This window comes from Amphiura filiformis, chromosome 1, assembly GCF_039555335.1.
Source record: "Amphiura filiformis chromosome 1, Afil_fr2py, whole genome shotgun sequence".
In the NCBI taxonomy this organism is placed as follows: domain Eukaryota; kingdom Metazoa; phylum Echinodermata; class Ophiuroidea; order Amphilepidida; family Amphiuridae; genus Amphiura; species Amphiura filiformis.
In genome coordinates this window covers 12,750,197-12,773,244 of record NC_092628.1, presented here as the reverse complement: position 1 = coordinate 12,773,244, position 23,048 = coordinate 12,750,197, and the positions used below count along the sequence as shown (strand labels likewise).

At 36.1% G+C, this 23,048-nt stretch overlaps 1 protein-coding gene across 1 annotated transcript in view; it reads right to left on the bottom strand.

Moving 5' to 3' along the window:
• LOC140156215 (striatin-3-like) overlaps nt 1–23,048 on the bottom strand; it is a 69,081-nt gene that overhangs the window by 15,120 nt on the left and 30,913 nt on the right. Inside the window, 4 exon segments of the mRNA XM_072179247.1 lie at nt 2,754–2,861; nt 7,058–7,214; nt 10,670–10,853; nt 11,598–11,777. Of these exon segments, the coding sequence (XP_072035348.1) occupies nt 2,754–2,861; nt 7,058–7,214; nt 10,670–10,853; nt 11,598–11,777 (629 nt within the window).

Below are 23,048 nucleotides of genomic sequence, written 5' to 3'. Positions count from 1 at the left end.
GATTGTTAGACATGGCACAATCGAACAATCGGCCCTCATGAATATGCAAGAATTCACAGCATACAATACACAGGGACTTTGACTGTTGATACATACTCTGTGGTTCACATAGGACTTATAATGCATCAAAAAATAGTGAAATATGCTATTCCAGTTGAAATCCATTCACCCCCCATATGAAAGACATAACCTTTATCTCCCACACAGGGTGTAGATTTCAAATGGAGCCACCCATTGAAATTCATACTCCATGTGTGAGAGATTAAGGTCATATTTTCCAAAGGGGGTGTATGGATCTCAACTGGAATAGCCCAAAGCACCTGTTCATCTTGCATAATTCAAGTTCAGCATCAATACTCCAGAAGAGCTTGTTAAAACTCTCCTCTAAACCAATTTTGATTGTACTTGAGAACCCAATTTTGAACCCTGCTTTAAAGTTTGGATGGTGGATTGGGTTTGATGTTGGATTAGGTTTGATGTTAGGGGTATTACATGTATAGTTATGGGTAGATTATCACATTGGTATAACTGGAAAAGACAATTTAATCATGAGGTATTTGAAGTAATTGTCTTTAAACAAGAAACACAGGGTTAGGAAAACATTGCAACACACAGCTATATAAATATCAATTGGCATTACCCTCAACTACAGAATGTTTTTAACTTGGTGCACTGAATTTGAAATGCAGTTACAGGGATTATAAATCAATGGGATTTGCTCGGTTTACAAATTGGTAATAATTTAGCACTTTAAAAGGATTTGCCCATGATTAGAAGCCAATCTTGGTATCATCAACTTGTTTTAGATCAGATCAACCCAAAGAGCTTTAGTACTGTAATAGCATAATTTCAATATGAAACAATTTTATTCCAATTCTATTCAGTTAGTTATTGAAACAACATTGGGACAAACTCACTTTGTTGTATTTATGAAACACTGAAAGGTTCATAATGAAGACATAATATGTGTGCAAATCCCTTTCATTAGAGAACCTTTCTTTCTTCCTTTCTTTTTTTCCCTCTATCAAACAAAAGTGTCTGAGGATAATGCCGACACAATAACCTTTTGTTTCCTCTCCAGCTACTCAGCAACAACATCACTCTGCATTTTAGAGTTCGATGAAAAACTGATTACGTTCATCACAACATTTTTTATCTCCAAATCGCACCGTGTATAATTTGTCACTATCCACTGCGATGCATAGATGCAAAGTTGCCGGCACTGGTTGAAGAGGAAACAAAAGACCTGACAAAAGTCTAATTACAAGTGTATGGCTGCAACTTATTGTTTCAACCCATCATGTAATGTAGACTTTTGTTTTGTCAAAAACAGTCAAATTAAATTACATACATGGTTGATATATACATTGATACTGGTGTAAATATGTTCCCAATATTATACGTAAACCGAAGGAAAATGCGTATAGTTCATGCTAGCGAAAATAAATAACTTGAGATGACGAATAGAAATGAACGAACAATGCAAAGCCTATGCATGAATGAAGATATAATTATGTAAGAAAAAACGATATCAAAAGAAGCCAGACAATATGCCAAAACAACCACTGCCAAAAATACTTGTCCAAAATCAAAAGAAAGATTTCAAAAAAAGCAGTGGTCCAAATTCACAAAATTCATGAAATTTAAGTTGTAAAAAGTTGAACATTTGATACATCCTGTTGTGAAAACTTACAGGTGCCCCTACCAAAGACTAGCCTAGACCAGGAAAGTTAACTCCATATAGGTCTGTGTACAATGCTACAGCAAACCTGCCATGTTGGAGTGCCATGCATGGGAATTAGAATAGTGTACCTCTTGCAAGACCCTAAAATGGAACAACAATCTGTGTATCAAAGGTATGAGCATTACAAATGTTGCCCAATTAGGGTTTTAGAATCTTTCAAGTTGGCCAGATGTACGCTACTTCTCCCTGGCCATCAGCAACATGCAAACATGGTGGAGTTAACACTCTCCTAGTTTAACTACTTTGGTTCCAACACAATTCTACAGTAACCAGCCACTCATGTGGTTGATCATTTGTAGCACCAGAGACGGACACTTATGAAGGTTGGGTATTCTTAAAGTTATCAGCAAGGTCCTTAATTGCACACTGGCCGACACGCTCGTCCTGAATAATGTGTAAAAAGTCTCGCCTGGGTCATGTAATGCTACGCACCTTGTTCAGTGAATGAGGTGCTGATGATATGACCCGATTCAAATAGCCAATCAGAACCCCACTTCCATGTTTATGCTCCATACACTGTACAGTCAGTCTACTCTGAAGTACAAAGTACAGACGCGGACGCACACATTGTGCCAACTTTGAAGGCACGCATACCCGCAGCACTGCGCACTGTTTACGCGCACATTGTCACTTTGTACTTCAGAGTGGACAAACTGTACACACGCTAAAATCGGCAGTGTGAGAAAGATTGCTGATAAAAACTTTTGCTTATCAAATGTCCAAGTTTGATTTTCTTGTTGATATGTAAAAGTTTGATCTCTATGGCAAGTTTCAAGAACCTGTTTGAAAATGCACCATCTCTGATTCCCCTTTTGGGTACAATCTGTGGACCTACAATATTTGAGCACTTGAAATGCGTTCTACACAATACATCTTTGTCAAATTTGGCCCTGGATTCTCATATCCCATTTCAATCTTAAAATCAAAATAAACTAGCATCTTTGCTTGTGAATTTGGACCACTTCTGTTTTTGATACAGCTCATATAATGATTTTCAGGAACGACTTACGTTGTCCAAATTTCTTCCCTTTGCGTGCTTTTTTATATTCTTCCTTCAACTTTGCTATCATGCTTTGGTCTACCCCCCATTCTTCAGGTGAAAGGTCAGACTTTTTGTCTGCAGAATGACAAACAGAAGGGGAAAAAATAGAAAAAATAAATAAATAAAATAAAAGTTACTTACCAATGCATCCACAAAAAAAATATGATTGCTAAGATTGCAATTTAGTATTATGCATGATTAAAAATGCACAATTTTCACTCATATTTTATCTTGACTTGATGGATGAAAATACCTCCCAGTTGCATAATGGGCTCCAATTCAAGTTTCCTAAAACCAGTAAACTATGTAAATTTTTGAAATATTTTGGTTGAAAAAAGTATGCAGCGATAGCTATTCACTTATCTTGCATTTTTATTTTGTAACTTTCATCTCCGATTACAAGTTCAGCTCAAGGTGAAATTAAAATATTTTTTAAATCTTTCAAAGTAGTGAAATGGTGTTCTTGATACTGTCATTCATATAAAATTAACTTGAAAATGGCATCACTGCATCGCTACGAGGAAATAAGGATATTACAAAATCACAACTCAATTCAGTTCAAATCACCTTTGCCTGATTTTAAAGTAGTTCAACAATCTTGAGACTTTTGATACAAACATAAGATGTATATCTTGATCTCAAAAAAGGCCTCATCACACATCTTATGAAAGTGTCTTCAATCATGGTAGTGTTTAGTTAGCAGCTATACAGGTTGACTCGTCTCTTAAAACACCCCGAAATATTTTGTGTGTGACAAATTAATTTTCACTCTTATACACTTGTACATAGAGTATCAGAAAAATGTTGAAACATAAAAGACATTTCCTTTTGTGTAATTCAATTTCTATTTAAAAAAATCAAAAGATAGCGTATCTCCAGATTAGTCAACCTGTTCGAAAGCACTGATGTGCAAAAATTATTTCCACAAAGAAAGCCGTCAAATTTGCAAGGTTTGTAGCAAGGTAAGGCTACTTCAGATTTCAAGTTGGCAGCAAGGTACTTTCACTGTGACCTACTTCCCCTGCAATTGTAATTTACCAGAAAGCAAAAATTTTTGCGCACTTATTTTTGTTTGTGCACACAAGATTTTGATGTAGTAGCGTGGAAATTAATTCACCAGAAAAGTGACATAGGCCTATTTTTGGTGAACATATTTTTGTTTGCATACATGATATTTTGATGCAGTGGTGTGAACACATTTTATATTTGATTTTGATTCACTAAATTAGCTCCTACTTTTTTGTACATAGATCAAAATAACACATTTGTGTTTCGAATTTTGCAGGATTGTGAATGACTGAAACTAACATTTCCTTGTAAATGGCTTCACTTACATGAATGTCACTACCTAAGATCATTTTTGTATGCACAAATTTTACTCAAACAATTAAGACATATTTGGACTCATATGCCTTTTGGGGTTATTTCAGTGACATGATAAAGGTAGCCGAGGTGGCTGTGCAACATGTGGAAGGTAGGTTGAGGTTATGTCTTATAAAGTCAGATAAACTTGCACTTTCCACAACTTGGAGATATTACAAAATTGCATATGAAGGACGTGCCATCACACTTCCATCAAGTCATTTCCTCATAAATACTAAAAAAAAGAGACTTTCCTCTATTCAAAGCCAGCTATCAAAACTGGAATAAAATGACTGGCATATAGATAGTCGTCCCTCCTAGACTCATATCGTACATATAAAGAGTCTTGCAGCCTTAAGCTACAGAAACTGCTTTCTCGTTCTTTTCTGCAATGCTACGTTTTTAACCATATACAAACTACCACAAGAATGTAAAGCGTTTTCATTCATAGAATTAGTTGTTACTGAATGAATCAAATCAAATTCACATGGTAGAGCAGTCTCATTGCAGCAAGATAGTGCATTGTGTATTTAATTACCCACGTATGTAAATCATACTTTTAATTGTCTTAAGACTGCCTCTTCTTCGTGAGCATTCTACAAGAGGCATCGTAAGTTAACCCTTAAAGGAACACTCCGCAATCACAACATTATGCCTTACATTTAGAAAATTAATTATCAAGCACGAATCACACGGTTTTATTTTAAACAAACTCATATTGACCATAAAAACGAATTAATACAGCCGTCTCTCAACACACGTTATTCAAAATTCCCGGGGCCGAAATTGTCCAGTGCAATGACGTCCGATTAATACAATGATGGCTGACAACAAATGAGCACAAATAACCATGATGTCATTGCACTAGACAATTTCAGTAGAGGGAATTTTGAATATCGCATGTTGAGAGCCGGCTGTTTTTATTTGTTTTTATGGCCAATATGAGTTTGTTTTAAATAAAACCATGTGATTCGTGCTTGATAATTATTTTTCTAACATATAAGGCATAATGCTGTGATTGCCGGAGACATCCTTTAAACTTAAACTTCAGATAAACTTCCCATTATTTAGCAGTATTAAAGGTGAAGGTCATACAATATTCTGGATCTAGAATAGAGCAGAGAATCTGCATCGCATCAGGGTCGTCTTGTAAATCAACTGTTTATATAGTGCAATAATTAGACTACATGGCCATTCCCTTTAATGCTGACTGTCCCTAGGTGAGGCACAGTGTGTAGGGTTGAGAGGGAACCCTCTAATTATAACGTTCTTGTTTCAATATCGAGAGAAAGAAACATCCACATTGGCAAACCTCTCTGTAGCTAAACATGACTGTAGGTTTTCAAAGTCCAGCTACAGGAAAACAAGTTTGCCTTTGCAAGTATCTAAGCTAGAACTCATGCCAGAATTTAGCTCTTTGGTGAGAGTGAAAGGGCCAAGTCTGCTTGGCCACTAACAATCTCTTATGATCACACGTGAATGTAAATACACAATAACCTTCTTGCTGTATCAGATGACTGTACACCATGCTGCTCAGTGGGTTATTTCTCAACAAGCTAGCAAATCAATTCAGTAAATCTACTTAATAATAAAAAAACAAAAACAGAAAAGAACATTATCCCCGAAACAAAAACCAAGCATGCAAATTATTAATTATTATGGTATTAGTTCAAACGAAACAGAACTTTTAGAAAAAAGGGTGACAACTTGAGATTTATTTGTCATCAAATCAAACTGGCATGCACGATGAATGATAATTGATTGGACATCAGGAACTTCCTCAATCAAAATGTTCTCTCTTTCCAAATTATAGGACAGAAAACTACTTCATGAAATGGATATGTGTACTGTTCCCGTGTGTATATCTATACACTTGCTCTGACTTTGGGGCATTATATCATGGGCATTTATTTCCAACCAACCTAAGCCCAACATTGAGGAAGCACCATAATGTGAAAGTTGTAAGAAAAAGAAACTCTACATAAACCTAAATCACATTGGGGTAATAGTTTTACAGTAATCTCTTGATAAATCTGTATGCTAAATTTATTTGTTTATACAATAACATAAAACTGATTTTCTTAACTTCCAGTTTTAAAACTGTTGTGATTCACTGCCTTATCACAGCATTTACCACTAACACACTGTGTGTTGTGGGCACCACTATCTTGGATTTGAACCCAGAGACGAGTCATATTTCAGAATTGCTGGACTTCTATTTAAGCCTTTTTCATTCAAAATTTGCCCCTAATAAATGCCCCCTTTTGAAAATTTTCATGCCATGAGAATTTATTAGGCATAATAAGGTATTTCTGTTAACTTAGTGGATCATCATAATGGCCAAAAATACTCCCATCAGTTTCATTTACTTGTGTTAAATCAGGAATATTTCTATTTACTTAGTGAGTCACAACAGATGACCAGTCAGCATAAGGCAAGTCCACTGAAGAGCACACAGGAAGTCCAAAAGATCAGTTTTGACTATAATTTAATTTCTTATCAACCTTGCAAATCATTGGCAACAGGGGCAGTCACACATAGCAAGCAATTTGTTCCCTTCCATAATCAAAAAGCTGCATTTTTACTTTAAAAACAAATGGCTTGACTATAATTTGGCTATTCCAAATGAAATCCATACACCTCCTATGGAAGACACAATCTTAATCTTCAACACAGGAAGTGTGTATTTCAAAAGGGGTAACCTGAATGGGTGACGTCATTTGAAATCTACAACCCCTGTGCTGCAGATCAAAGGTCAGATCTAGTAGGTGTATGGATTTTGACTGAAATAGCCCATTGCTCTGCTAATGATAAGTTTATATTTGTTTGGATATAATTAAGTACTCAATAAATAATATAAAATAACTTAAAATCACACATTTGTTATTTGCTACTAGTTACGACCTTACCCAGCCATTCCGTGCCATCTCCTGCAGGCCTGGCTTCTCCAGCGCCCTCGCTCTGTTCTGCAACAAGGAAATCAAATTCAGCGAGGGCCTCCTCTGTGTCGGGATCATCAACAAGCACATCTTCCATGTCTGCCATGTTCTCATTTCCAACAACAGGCTGGAGAGGGGGGAAAAGAAGTAAACATGCATGAGTAGTTCATTCAATATATAGAAATATCCCTACGGACATTCAAAATTGGGTGTATCTTTGGTGTAAGATATTTGTGAATTAGACTGGCGTAAGGACTCCATTGAAGAATTAAGCAGCTTATGGAATAAAGCTGTATTATTTTTCAATAGAAGATTTCTGTTCTTGGCTAATTCTGTGCAGTTTTACACAAACAATAAAAACAGTGTGGTTCCTCATTACATTTATACCCTCATGAACTGTTACTCACATAAAATACTGAATACTTTATTTAGACAATAATAACTGCGCACCATCTATTTTGAGGTCATTGTGTGAAATCGGAGGGTTTTGTTTTGGGCTGAGGTATTTTTCCTCAGGAAAAATACCGAGATGGTGCGCGCGCAGAAGTCATTGTTGCGCGTCCGGAGTCATTGTGAGTTATTAATGACCTCGCAATTAGTGCGCGGTCAGGCAATCAATATCTTTTGATTGGATTACAGGCTTCGCGTATATTAATGAGGTTATGAATATTTCTTACAATCCATACACTCACTGAACATGACCTTAATCTCCCAAACAGGGGGTGAAGATTTCGAAAAGGAGTCACCCATTTTGGTATCCCCATTTGCATTTCACACTCCCTATGTGGGAGATTAAGGTCATAATAATAGTATACTGGCAGCTCAAATGCACCTAAGTGTATGTTTTGTGTTCAAATTATTTGAGCAAAATGAAACACAACTGATGGGATAGAATGAAAGAAACTTCTAGATTTTAAACAAACTTGCTTCCGTAATTAGTTTCCAATCAGTTACTTCAAAGTGCCTATCAAGTATCTATTGTATCATGGATGGCTATGCATATTCATTTGTCCACATTTTCAAGCAGCACCAAAAAAGAATAAAAATTAAGTAAAAAAAATTCAAGTAAAAAATATATACATATAGATAAATAGAAAATAAATAATAATCATAATAATAGCAATGTTTCTCTTTTCTTAAAACATTACTTCTAGAATGATCTATATGACAATATTACCAATGAACATCTTGATCAAGAGTTTCACTAAAATCCAAACTGACCTAGTTTCCTAGTGGGTAGTAATGCAAGGCGTCTGATAACTTTAACCCAGGGAATTGATTGCTACAATGTAATCTGTCAAAGCATTTATCAATTGCCAATCACTGCCACTCGACACTCAAAGACACAGTGGCAACTCCACATGGGGGCCTTGCGTCAGGAGGAAAACAATTAATACACAAATTAAATACAAAATGCAAGCGTTGTGTATCTCGCCCAGAACAAAGATTGAAACAGAATCTTTCTGTAAGATGCCACTACGGATGAGCGTGTGATGAAGTGCCTGTTCCTATTGGGCGACACTTGACACCACCTAATATTTTGCGATATTTTTGCACAGTGATCATCGTAAAGAAGTAACCTACATTAACTAAAGAACTGGTGCATATAGTAGATATTGACAAGAGAATTACATAAGCTGAGAGAACATTTTCAAGCCATAATAATTTCATCTTGAGTGTCTTGTGGGCTAGACAGAACTTGATCTCAGACTGCATACAGTGAGTGGGCTATAGGATATTCACCCTTACTGTTGCTGTATACATGTATTCTAGGACACAGGCCTCCATGCCTGGCATCATGTCAATGCGTGTGCGTACTTCGCTGAAGCTCCCATTTTAGCGAGTGACTGCTTAGTAACAACTGCGTGTGATTGGTTTAAATTTCTTCAAGTCGTGAATAGTTTTCAACATCGTGTGCATAAAGAATGTGGTGTCCAAGAATAAGAAATAGTAGTTTGGACACATGAGATAACTGTGCTTTACAAACAATAAATTTCACAGCACCCAATATTTACTTCTCACAAATGTTCACCTCATTTAACTGTATACTTTGATCAGCTCGTAATCGGCGTGCCTTATATCATCGCGGATTAATATCAAAATATTTTATTTTGAGAATTGTCTTGTAACATCTCTCCAGAATCATCATGAATTATTAATTCAAGTTCTATACTTTCTTTAACACCCATAATATAGACCAGACGGGTCAACTAATAGCACTCTTAACGTGGGTCTACTTTTCGGCGTAGTGGTAAAAGCCTAATATTTCCCGCCTATTACGAGCTGATCAAACTATAAGACAATTAACTTCAATCTGAAGAAGCTCATTCTCAAGTTGCAAAAAAACAGCTAAAGTTCATAAGCTTTATCTATAGAGTCCAATTTTCAACAACAAATTAACCTTCATTTGAATCCAATTATTTAATTCTATGGACAATTAAAATCCCCTCCTACATGCATATACCACACACATCCTCTCAAAACTAATAATGGTATTAATGGTTTAGCAAATTATCAAATGGCAACAAAAACAGATCCACACTAGATATCAAAACTACTCGGCTAATCACCTGGTCATGCAATGACTCTCATGTACTGGATCGTTACCATCCGTTACGAGTAATTAAATCTTTACCATTGACTATCCACACCATTGCCAATGCCGCTTATCACAGGTGCATATCACCAATGAATACCAGTGTGTAATTGCCACCACAGAGACAGGACAAACCAGGAAACCGTTGAGGATATACATTGTCAAATAGCTCCTTTGAACCCTATTGACTTTCACACTTTATAGTGACTTTTGACAAGTTTTAGTTAACAACGTATTCTTATTTTAAAGGGGTAGTATTGATACCTGATTTGAGCACATCCATGCTGTACTTAGCTACTGATTGCACCAAGCACATGGCAGTGCACATCCCTTAATGTCAGGAAGTTGCAGAGGATGTACAGTCGAAATACTGGGACTAATAACTTCCCTTAATGTGATGGTCAAATTTGTTTCCCAATGATTATTAAGCGACTTATCATACGACCAACATATAGAATGTATTCACCATTTGTTCTGCTCACATCATTGCAAAGCTATGGTTGCTAATAATTTACAAGCTACATTTTCAGCAAATCCTCATAAGCCGGCGAAAAACAAATTTATCGTCATAATATGGACAGAATTATATCTAATCAAAGATCTTCCCAACACAAAATTTAAAATTGTGATAATTTTAACCCTGTATAGCCATCTTTAGCAAAGATCTCCCAGCAATTTGTTACTTCCCTGCAACTTTGTTGTTGTAGTAATCAAACATTTGATGAAATTTCATCAATCTGTCCCTATGCTGTTTGAAAACTTGAGTTGCCAACAGTTTTGCTGCTGAAAATGTCCTTGGGACAAAAGGACAAAGCTTACCACTATCCACTCCAAAATCAAGCGCAGCTGAAGACACTAGAAGAAGAGTGGTATGGTGTGTTTTGTTCCAAAACTGATACATGAATCACTTCTATGTTACCATGGTGTACAATGTACATGTCAATATTTGCGGCACCGTACTTACATTCTTTTTCCAATAAACTTACTTTCTTTTTCTTAATAACTGTGGACATTTTATTTCTTTCTCTCATGTCGGCTTCATCCTCGCCACGCCTGACATCATCCACCTCCCCATCTTCCACGTCGTCCTCGTTTTCTGGTGAGAGGAAGTCAAACGCCAAGATGTTCTCTGGTAGTATACCGCCTGGTAGCCTCTTCTTGTCGGGAATTCTGACGAGATGGGAGAAAAAATGTACAAAAATGCAAATATTAATATTCCAGTTTTCGGAGTGCCAAAGCTATGTTCCCAGATGTAACAGAGTGTACAACTCACATGATCCTTCAGCATTTGAAAATCGTTTGTCACTTAAATTTGCCGAAGGAGTGATTCTCCACCCTTCCTGCACGTCATACTGTCACGTCATACTGTCACCTTTCCAGCATTAATGCTCATTTAATGTTAAAATGGCCGCACTAAAGGTGATTTCTACTAATACAACAATATTGTGTGGAAATGCAGATTCATACGTAGTGTGGTAATAAAATGAGAATAATTTTAATAAATTGACTTGTTTATTTCGCTTACCGGGAGCGCTTTCGAAGAACTTCCTTGTCATCAGCCGATATTATTAGATCTGATGTTTTCTTGGAAATGGTTAGAGACCAACCTGATCAGATGACGTCACACTAGGTGACGTCACCAAAGTTGGAAAATTCCGTCCCTGGTCTTGCTGAGTTTGATCAGGTTGTCTCACACACATGATCTAGTCCCACACAGGACCAGGTTGGTCTCTAGTAATTTCCACAAAAACATCAGAGCTAACAATATCGGCTAATGATGAGGAAGTTCCATGAAAAAGCTCCTGTTTTAAAAGCGAAATAAACAAGTTAGTGTTGAAGTCTATTTTAAATTATTCTCAAGAATATTGTGTTTTTGTATGCACAGTACTCTGCATCAAATGATGAGACACTCACCTGTTTGACTGGTCTGGTCTTTTCTGTTTGACCAGTCCCTCACCGTTGACCACTGGTTCAATGGGCGATCCATCCAGTCCAGGAATATTCTGTTCATTTGGAGCTAACCCGAGTAATGACCGCACACGATTGGATCGCACGTCTAATATAGTGTCTGTATATCCTATTTCTTGCAAATATCTGATGGGAGAAAGCAAATTAGAAGAAATTATGTTATTATTTGGCGAACGGGTAGAAAATCAACATTCAGAATGGCCCTTGTTATGTAGGAAAGTCTTCATTAGCAACACATTTACCATGAAGTGGTCATTTGTACTTCACCCTGATGACAAATGACCACACTTGCATGTAAACTTTATTACATGTGGAAATGTCGGGTAACACGGAGAGACACATCTTGGAGCGTATTACTAATTAATCCAAGACTAGTAAAAAGATGTCAATCAAGTGAAATGCAATTAATTCATCTGATTTGAGAATGCAAATACCGGTCTATTAAAGTTACTTGATTTGAAAACCATAATAATTATCATTTAACCATATAATTGAGCACTATTTAAATTTGACTTGATTTTGATTTCATTTCAAGATTCATTGGGAAGCACCTTACATTGCACTTGCTACTTTATCCAAGATATTCAGTGCATGTACCATTACAGATGACTGGTCTACAATGCTACGTGTATACATACAAGTTCATTGTATGTTACCGCACAATCCACGCACATGAAGATATTCAATACAGATCAGCATCTGATAATATGTGATGCGATCAAGCATAATCAGTCGCAACTCGGAAATATTGATTTTGCGATATAGCCATACAAAGGAAGTATTTTCTTTTGTTTCCTGTTGTTTTGGAAACTCTTTAATTGCTCATATCTTTGGAACTGGTTGTTAAATTTCAATGATGTTTTCTGCAAAATCCAGATATGTAAATGCTTTTTACTATCCTATAAGAAACTGAAAATTTAATATTTCCGAGCTCCGACTGATTTTGCTTGATCGCATATGTGCATCAATTTTGGAATGTACTGTAGAAATATTTAACAGGTTGTTGATCAATTACAGTAGTACATGAATGGCATACGAAAATAAATAGGGCCTTATTACACAGCAGTGTTTTACTTCTCATGGATCGCGTTGAATTGATCAATTTTAATTGCTGTGTTGATATGCTGACTTTTTAATCAACATTCACAGTACCTCAAAATTGGATATTGTATTTGGATAGCACAATTACTCACAAGAGATGAGCGATCAGTGCTAATCACCGTTTACACACGATGATATAAAATAGATCACAGGTACAATCTATCTGAGATGCACTGTAGATTTCTTCATGGATTGTTGATCAATGTTACTGCTTAACACAAATAGGGCACTAGGGCTGCATTACAAACAAATAGCAGTAACTGCACCATGCAGATGAGGACCTATTTAACTCCCAAGGATAATGTTACTGCACTGGAATAAATTAGGATGAAAAGAGATAATTATCTAGCCTGTTTAGGACAATATTTTAACAACTAATAAACCTCTTTGCTCCTATTTATCATAGATGTTTAGCACTTTAAATAATTATATCTATAGCCCTTTAATAAATTTTGTGTGGTTTTAATTTTGCTCTTGGTTTTGATGAGCATCAAATGTGTGAAAAATCATCCCGCATAAACACTTCTCTGCTGAAAATCTGTTATACTCATTCACACACTGTCACTATCAAGAGCACACCTTGAAATGCATACACATAGTACACTCACACATGTAGGTACATACACCGAAGTATACTTAAAAAGATGATCAGCAGACATGTTTTGGTTTCTCTGTCATTCTTAATATGTGTGTATATGCATTTAATGAAAAAGAGACTGTGTGTGTGGGGAGGGGGGGGGGGGTTACATGCGTAATGTGTTTGTATAGTATTAATCTAGACCCATCTTTGAATGATATTGAACACAATTTATGATGAAACACATGGTAAAGGAAATCATGAATGTAAAGCATATGTGTTGATGAATTCATAAAGGTGACAACCTATTTTAGATGGGGTTAACATATCAACAAGACTTCGATTGTCCTCAGTTAGTAGCGGCAAGTTCTGTTTCAAGAAAACACATTTTTTCCATACAAATTGCCTTGCAGACTGTTAAACATATTCATAGCAGACTTATGTTATGTTCCAGTGGAGTTTGACATCAGCAATTTTCATGCCAACTGCTGTCGAAATGAATGACGCCGGATACATGTCTTTGGTGGTTTACTGCACATTATACTTTCATTAGAATCTACTTGTGACCCATTTTCCGAAGCTAAATCCGATTTGCTCTCATTTTCTTCAATTAAGTCCAACAACGATAACAGTATTATTATGTTACTTCACTACTCCCTATTCCAGAAAAATACACAATGATTTTTTGGGATTAAAAAAATATTATCCGGTATTTTTGCCAATTTATGAAACATAGCTAAATCCTAATCTTTTAGTTAGTCCTAAAGCAATAAAAATCAAATTTTAATATATAGTCAATTATTGTAAAAAAAGGGCAAAAAACATGCATTTTTCATATGCTGTGTTTCATTTTTTTTAATTATTATTTAATTATAGTAACACAAGAAAGTGGGAATTTGAGCAAAATTGCAGCATCTACTCAAGATTTTGAATGCTTAGACTTGTACCAACTCAAGTCTTTGATTTTTGTGACTCGCTTGTCAAAAAACATGTCGAAAACCTTACCTTATTTCAAGAAATTAGTAAAATAGTGAACTTTTTCTTTTATCTCCAGTTAGTACTAAATGAATTATTAGGATTGAGCTATGTTTCATTTGGCAGAACTTGATATTTTTTTAATCCCAAAAAATTAGTGCTGTATTTTTCTGGAATGGGGAGTATAGCTCATCGCAGTGTGTGAATCATCCGATAATTGAGTTCTCATAATTTAAAATAAAAACTTCTTTCATTTTAAGGAAATTTCTACACGAATATTATTTACTAATCACAGTATTATCGATGCACCAACAGAATATGCTGAACAGAATAATTCCCAGGAATAATTACTTGCTCTACTTTCTCTAAAACAGCAAGTCAGCATTTGCGGTGAATTTGCATTAAATTATCTTACTCCAGGGTATTGTTAGCAGTTCCCAAACTGAATGCACAATATCATTATCTTTTACCATGCATGGACTCATCATGTATGTATTCAGCAGAAATCAAGAAATTCTTCCAGATTGATTGTTATCAAAACCCACTCAAATGATATGTCAAAGCTGTTCGGTTTTTAATGTCTATTTTAAAAAATATGTTGATTTAGTTTCAAAAAGCCTGTTTCAGGACAGGCCTCGTAATAACATTTACAGCGTTACCAGATTTCATAATTCAGAGACTCATTTTATTTAATGATTGCACCCTACTTCTGAATTTAAGGTGCAATGTCATTTGAAACAGGCAGCACCAGGTCTAGCTGGGGGAAAGGGGATATTTGTGAAAATTGCAAACCAACGCTGTACACTCTATGAATGCAGTGCAATTTAAAAAAAAAAAATTTGTATTTAAACGAAATATTGCAAAATATTTACAGATTTTGGTGATTTTTAAGGTCATTTGCAACTGACAGACCCCAGGTCCGTCATCATACAACAGTGGCTTTTTTCCCGCTGCCCTATAAGTAGATTTTTTTAGCTATACATGTACCTGTCTGCTTTAAATCTGTACCATTTAGACCAAAGTCCCAGGGAGGGTATTTGAAATTTTTTGTACAGATACATTTGTAGGGCCTATACATTTTGCAACCCATCAGTATACCAATTTTCCACCAAAACAACAACAACAACAACAACAACAACAACAACAACAACAACAACAACACCTAAATGTGCTATTTAGGGCACTTTGCACGTCCCTGTACACCTTCAACCAGGGAGAACCCCCTAGGCCCAGCTGTCATGTAGTTGTACATCAATTAAGTTCTCTCAAGGGTGTTCCCTACTTGTAGACACACTTTACCCGTGTCCGAGACTGAACGAGTGAGCACCTTGTGGAATGATGCATGCAAGAATCACATGAAGCACCCTTAACTGAACATATTTAACTTATATTTCATGGTAGATTCCAATAACAGAAGCAACGACTTGCTAAATGAGAAGCTTACCACTAAAAGCTGGTCATGATACACTATGGACCACAAGAGCCTCATCCCAATGGCATAGTCCAATAACCTCAATTACATAATCATAGTGCAAAATTTAACCTCAAGTTGGAGAGTATGAATTTTTGTACCCAAATTTTGAAAGGTCATTCAATGAATGTACAAATGTATTGGGGTTAAATAGCTGTGCCCTGATAAATGAGCATGTCGTAGATCCTAGTGATAGCGATTATATGAATGGAGCTGACATTCAATTTCACATGCCAAAAGCTATACAGAGGTACATGTAATACAAGGCAGTACAATTTGAATTTTCAGATCTTAATTTTCACATTTATCCCCTCATTTTTAATGGTAAAATTATGGCAACCTGTGTAAAATGCTGTAAATGCAATTTCAAAATCCCATCTTGAAATTAGGCATGGAAGAAATGTACAATATTAAATCAGTCACGGTTTTAACATTACATGTATACAGGCTTAAAATGTAATATAAAGAAATGAATTTCCCTACTGCATATTATATAATACACTAGCATTATTATGTGTGTAGTGTTAGCTTCCTATAGCAACCATATGGTCATTCAATACAACACAAATTCCACCCTTCCCGAGAATATGAATAATTACTGATGAGTAAATACGCAACTATTTTGTTTCAAATTAAACAATGTGAGAGTAATTACTGGTAGTAGTAAAATAGATTTTTTCACTGCAAATATATTTCACAAAATTGTAAAAAAAAAAATTCTGTATTAATATTTACTTGGAATGTAGTTCTTCTTTTTACCTCAATAAAAAAAGACAATTGCTGGGACTAGTTTCGTATTATATGATAGGATTCTGCTGGGAGGGATCGGACCCAGGCTAGTCAGTTAAAAATCATGTAAAATGGATCACAACCACATTATCTAAAATGTGTTCATCTTTTTTTATACATCTATGGATCCCTCATCCATAATACTAGATCATAGTTTACAAATGAATTTATTGATTGATTTTGTACTTCTACTTGGGTCAAATTTCACTAATGATTGAGTTCACAATGCTGGTCAATGGTCATCGTTGCTAATATTAGGCCAGTGGCAACCTAATGTCAATAATATAAATCTAATATGCACTTCTCATTTGTCAATCATCCACAAAATTTCAGGTATACTTGCCACCTACATACATGTAGCCTGTGATCCAAAGTTTGAACATCAATTTGATCAGTTTTCTTATTTCACTAGTTTGTACCCTATTTTGACTGTTGCATCTCAGTGTCACAATTACCACCATTGGCCTGATTGGATCGGATTGCATAAATACATATATTGCATTATAAATTTGTTAACCTAAATAAAATTTTAATTTGCACTTTGCAAGACTACAAAATGTAAAGGCTGGGGCATTACATGCATTTTTGTTTTATCTGACTTAGGAGTAGAATTTTAACCTTTTTGACACACCCTGTTGTGTTCACTTAGAACTAGTTCTAGTTCCTCAAGGGGGGCGTGCGCGCGAAGGGGGGTACGCGAAGCAGCCAACGAAGCGCTTAGTTCCATGAGGGGTGCGCACGAAGCGGCCAACGAGGGGTGGTGCGCACGAAGCGGCCAACGAGGGGTGGATTTTGTAATGTCAGAGAGGGGTTGTCATGGTCCCATACAGGCACTGAACAAGTGCTACGTTAACTCTCAGTCTACAAATGTAAGGTACACTGTAAACACATCTAGCTCTACTCCACACTGAATAAACCCAAATCACATCAGATCACTTTCTAACCCACAACAGAGGAAATTTTTGTACATTAAATGCTTCAAACCTGTATTCCTTCCTACATGTACCACGGATCTACTTAAAACACCCTGAGGGGTCAGGTTGGAAACACCCTGGGGGGTCTGGTTGGAGGTGCCCTATGTGATGCACCCTCGTCCCTCTGAAGGGGAAGCACCATAGTTATAGTACTTTTAGTTATTCAGTAGGGTTAGGGTTAATGGAACAAATCAAAAAAATTGATGTGTGTGTAGCCAAAGCTAATGTTTAACGAATAATATTGATTTGCTCAGGGTGAGAGTAACAATTTATCATAGCATCAGGTGCAAATATACCAATACTTCAGGACCATTATGGTTATTGCATTACAGATTAATAAAGTGGGAACAGGAAGAGTGCATGGGATGTAGAGCTTAACCCACACTGTACATTACAGGCATCGACTGCTGAAGACTGAGTGTACAAAAATTAGTGCAATATGCAGGTACCTCTTAAGAGCAAAACAGGGGATGTGAACAGTTACCATGTTTCTGAGGAAAGCATGCGTTTAAATTTCATATTTATAGGAGCATGCATATGACTTTTTAAAATTTTGGATAAATTGTTTCTGAAAAAGGGAAAGGGTCCTCAAATGAGTGTACTTTTCGATCTGTATTTATGTAGGCCCAATACCTTAATACTACAAGAGGATATGGTGGGGTGAATTTGTGCAGTAATTGCAGGTACAGGTAGGCGAAAGAAAAAAACTTGCCCCAACCAACCCATTTTTGTTTTTGCTGAATGCTGTAAAAAACAGCTGGTGTTTTTTTTGCCAAAGTGGAATGATTTTGATTGATATTTTTTGCAAAAAAAGAATACAAATTAAAAAAAATTTTGTTAAAATATATCTGCAAATGCAAATTTTTTTTTAGATTTTTTATAAGATTTTTCAAAATTTCTGTAACTTGTTAGAGTCATTCAGCCCTTTCTAGTCAAAAACAACACCCCCCCCCAAAAAAAAAACCCTGTCTCTACTGAAAGTCCATCTGCACATAGAATGGAGGTAGTTTTTTATCGCCTAAATTCACTCTGCCCATTTCAATCCCATCCTATCTAATTCGTAACTCATTTTTCCCCCACAGAATATTCCTCAATCATTATAGACTAATTTTATTTGCTATGCAATCAATTGATTTCAGCTCCCTTCAATCATCTTTAACTCGCTATCACACCAAAATGCTCTCAATTCCAAAGGCAAGGTTCATTCAACTCAATTCAACAATCATATCTCAAAATTTGACCTCTGATTATGGAGTATGAGTTTTTCTACCCAACAAATTTAAAAGGTCATTCAATGAATGTATTAAACATACTGGGTTAAAGAACTGTGCCTGGATATATGAGGATGTTTGACATCATAGTGTCTCTTCCTTGGTACAAAGGCATTCACCTCTGCAATTAGAATTCAATGCACACAAGGGCCCTACTGCACACTTTGGGGAAAACATGTGGAGAGACTTCCACAAGGGTGACGATTTAACAGGTTGCCAGTTCTTCAGAGTCCTTTGGACAAACTTGTACTATGATAAGTGCACCGTGCATCTTTAAAATGGGCTCTAGAGTTAATAAAAACAAAATCGAAATATTTTCATCTTAAAGGAGGATAGACCGATTTAAACATAAATTGATTCAATTGGGTTAACAGATCTTAACCCCAACTCCCCATACATGAAACCTTTTAAGAAATAGAGAGCCTAAATAAAAGCCCTAAAAATATACATTTGAAGGGCTTGATCGAATACTGCACAATAAGTGGGTTAGCATTCTGGCCTTACTACCAGTGGCAGTGTCATGGGGGATAACCTCCCGTCAGAACTCTTGCCCACTCCAGTTTCCCCCTCCCAATAAGAACTATGAAAATATCTTCTTAATTTTTGATTCCCCCTTAAAGTCACTTTTCCCCCTCAATGCCTCCCTGAAAAAAATTCCTAGCACCGCCACTGCTTTCTGCATGTAGACCTATATAACAAATCCGATTTTTACAGGAAAAGGAGGATAAAAATCCCAAATTTAGGGTTAATCCTGGAAACTTATATCCCTGACCTTTGAGCCCTAATATTTCACAATATATATGCACTTTCCACTGATACCAAAAATTTAATTTTGATGGGGAAAAAAGTGGGTATGAGCTAAGTTGATTGAGCCCCCTTCTCTAATCCAACAGGCCTACAAATGTACACACATTTGCTGCAACCTCTTTACCAGAACAAAATAACACCTTTACACCATTTCCTTATTGGATGGAAGGAAAAAAAAAGACAATACACATTGCACATTATCTACAAATTGCTTCGACCCAACAGCAAACACAGCAAACAATGTGACATGAAAATATCACCTACACTGCTACCCATCGGCATTATTCTTTACGCAATTTATAGTGACGGCATGTACTAAAACTCTATGTTGCATACATGGATCATAAATGGGATAAAAACATGATGCTTTTGGATCCACATCAAGTGTACTGCACACATGTGGCACATTTTATCTATCGGTAATTGGAGATCAAGAGTAAATCTTATGAATCTGGATTAATCTACATTGTAAAACATGGTGTAGAAATCACAGTACATAGACTGAATTAACTTTTTTGAGAAATCAATGTGTCTTCAGAAGAGGCAGGTTGCGAGTAGCTGGAATCACCTGCAGCATCAACGAGTTAGCTGGAAAATTTTTGTAGCTGCTATTTTTTCATATGTTTGCGATCGCAAAAATTGACTGGTTATACTTCTTTTTTCAACTGAAATGGGTTAAAGTGCTAATAGGGGGTTCACTTACAGGCGCTTCTTCACTACTTGCCACTATTTACTAATTACATCATTAAATGTTGGCAGCATTTTTTTCTGATGAAAATTGTCAAAAGATAACTGAACAAGTTATATTGCTATTTTAGCTTTTTCTGTTTTCAGTATTTCACCTCAAAATTTTCTATTTCACCCATCGCTTCCAAGTCCTTCTTGCAAACTTTAAATGGAATGGTGCAAAATTTGAAAGGGGATTTAGGTTGCACGGATTCAAAACTTTAAAGGATGCACCATTTGCCTTCCGGGGGGTGACTTGGCGGCTGGAAACTCCCCCCTCCCCTGCCATGTCAAATCATTTGAAATGGTGCATTCTGCCCCCAGTCAAATGATAAATCCCTATAGACTTCTTCGCCTAAATGTGAACTTTTCATTCAACTATTACCCATTCTCAAATGTGAAAATTTGCTGGTTGAAGTCCACATACAGTCGTACGTATAGCACACTGTGCAGAGTGGGTAATTTGATAATGATGCCAAAAGTGAAACAGGATCTTTTACATGTACACCTGAGAAGAACTATTCGCTGCAAGACAAATTTAGTTACATATGCTTGACAACGACACTTTACTTTATTTCAACACAAAATTGTACATGCAAATTGGAAAATAAAACAATTGTTGACAGGTATTTGGGCAATGGGCTATCCCACTTGAAATCCATTCCACTTGAAATCCATATACCCTCTATGGAAGATTTGACTTAATCTCAAACACAGGGTGTGTAGATTTCAAATGGAGTCACCCATTCAGGTAACCCCATTTGATATTCACATGCCCTGTGTGGAAGATTAAGGTAGTGTCTTCCATAGTGGGTGTATGGATTTCAACCGGAATAGCGTAGGTGAACCTTACAAGGGGGCATGCATGAGTAACATGTACTCCTCAGGAGTTAGCAAAATTTAAAATTAAGATTTCTTGTTTGTTTAATTTTGTATTGTTTAGTGTTTATATTGATTGTTTACGAAGCTTACGAACCTTAATTTGACTTCAGCCAGATCAACAAAAATATTTTTGTTTGAAAATGTGGAAAAATTACATGTTGCCATTCTACTTAGTATAAAACATGATACTATTCCTACTATGAGCAAAACCAGTCTCATGCCATATGGTGCAGTTCATTGACCTCCTATCAATGTATATTAGGGTCAAAGGATTGTGTACTGTAGTGTAAGAAGTAAATGTGAGAAATACATGTATCACTGCATACCAATATCATGTACACACCGGAATCTTCATCCTTAGTCAAGGATCCCATTTCAATTTCCATCTATTGTTTCTTTTTCAAAGTATATGCAATGAAATATACATCAAGTGTACATGTAGGTATCAATCATCTTGTAATGGAGCATTTTTTACAAGGCTGAATAATCGAGCATGTTTGATACTACAAATTTGTTTGTATTGTGTGTGCTCCCTCTATGGTATTTAAATACCGATAATCGGGGACACACACACATAAACACACACATTGAGGAAACACTATGTAGGTAAAAGGGATAAATAGGAAGCAAACTAGTCTAAGCCGAGCTTGCTGGACAGTGTTAATTACATGTATATCATGATCGCATAACAGCGCACTGTATTTGTCCACCTTAGAAATAATGCCAATGCACTTCTAATTAATACGTAATAATTAGTACATCAACATGCTACATTGTACAGCTGGAACTAAATGAATGATCACACTACATGTATGCTCTAGGGCCTAGCAAATCTCCCTTTTGGGTTGCAAGTGCACTTTTGGACATTTGGGGAAAAAAACATCTGATCAATAATAGTCATCATAAGACCAACTTACATGTATGTTCATGTGTGTGTATAATAATTATTGAAATATACTGCAAACAAATAGACCTTTGAAAAGATTTAAAAGCCTGTAATGGTTGTGTTATGGCATTTTAATTTTAGGCTTATACTTCAAACATTTTCACCGATTTAATAGTTTCCTTTTTCATCAACAATATTCAATTTCCTTTTTCCTACTGACGCATTTAAAGGAAAAGTGACTTTTTCCTCTTTACCAAAACGGGATTATGGCAGATGCAATATGCAGCAACACTACTGATGTGTAAGCTTGTAGAGCGCTGAATAAAACACTTCTAAGCTTTCAAAAGTCGGTCATGAATTAAAACTCATTTGTAACTATTAATCATTCATCAATTAATCAGGTTGATGTTTTATCTTGGTCATAAACCTATCCCATGGCTAACCATGCAGGAAACAGTCTGGGTAAATCAAGATAAATATTGGAAAGCAAAGTGAAGAACACTGTGTACATTGAGGTGAAGCATTTCTATCCAAGAATCTGTGAATGCATACATGACAACTTAACGAAGCGAGGACTAAAGTGGTCCTTTCTACGTTAAGGGGGGGTATGTAATTGCTTTGTATGCAGGAGTCCACAGGCGGATATTTTGTGTGCCTCACTTTGTATACGTGTAATTTTTGTCCTTCGCTAGGTACGTGCTAAATCACTTGTACCTCCCTCGCTTTGTATACTGTGGTGTTCCAAGTAGGGGTGTGTGTTTACCTCAGCGGATACTTAGTCCTTTGTTTTGTTTTTTATTTCTTCTTTAACCTGGGACACTCAATCAGTTGAAAACACAATTAATCATCTGTTCATCAGTAATTGTTTTTTCTACTGGTATTGTTGTAATATTTAACAAGACCTGCAGAAAACATAATTAATCATCTGTTCTTCCTTG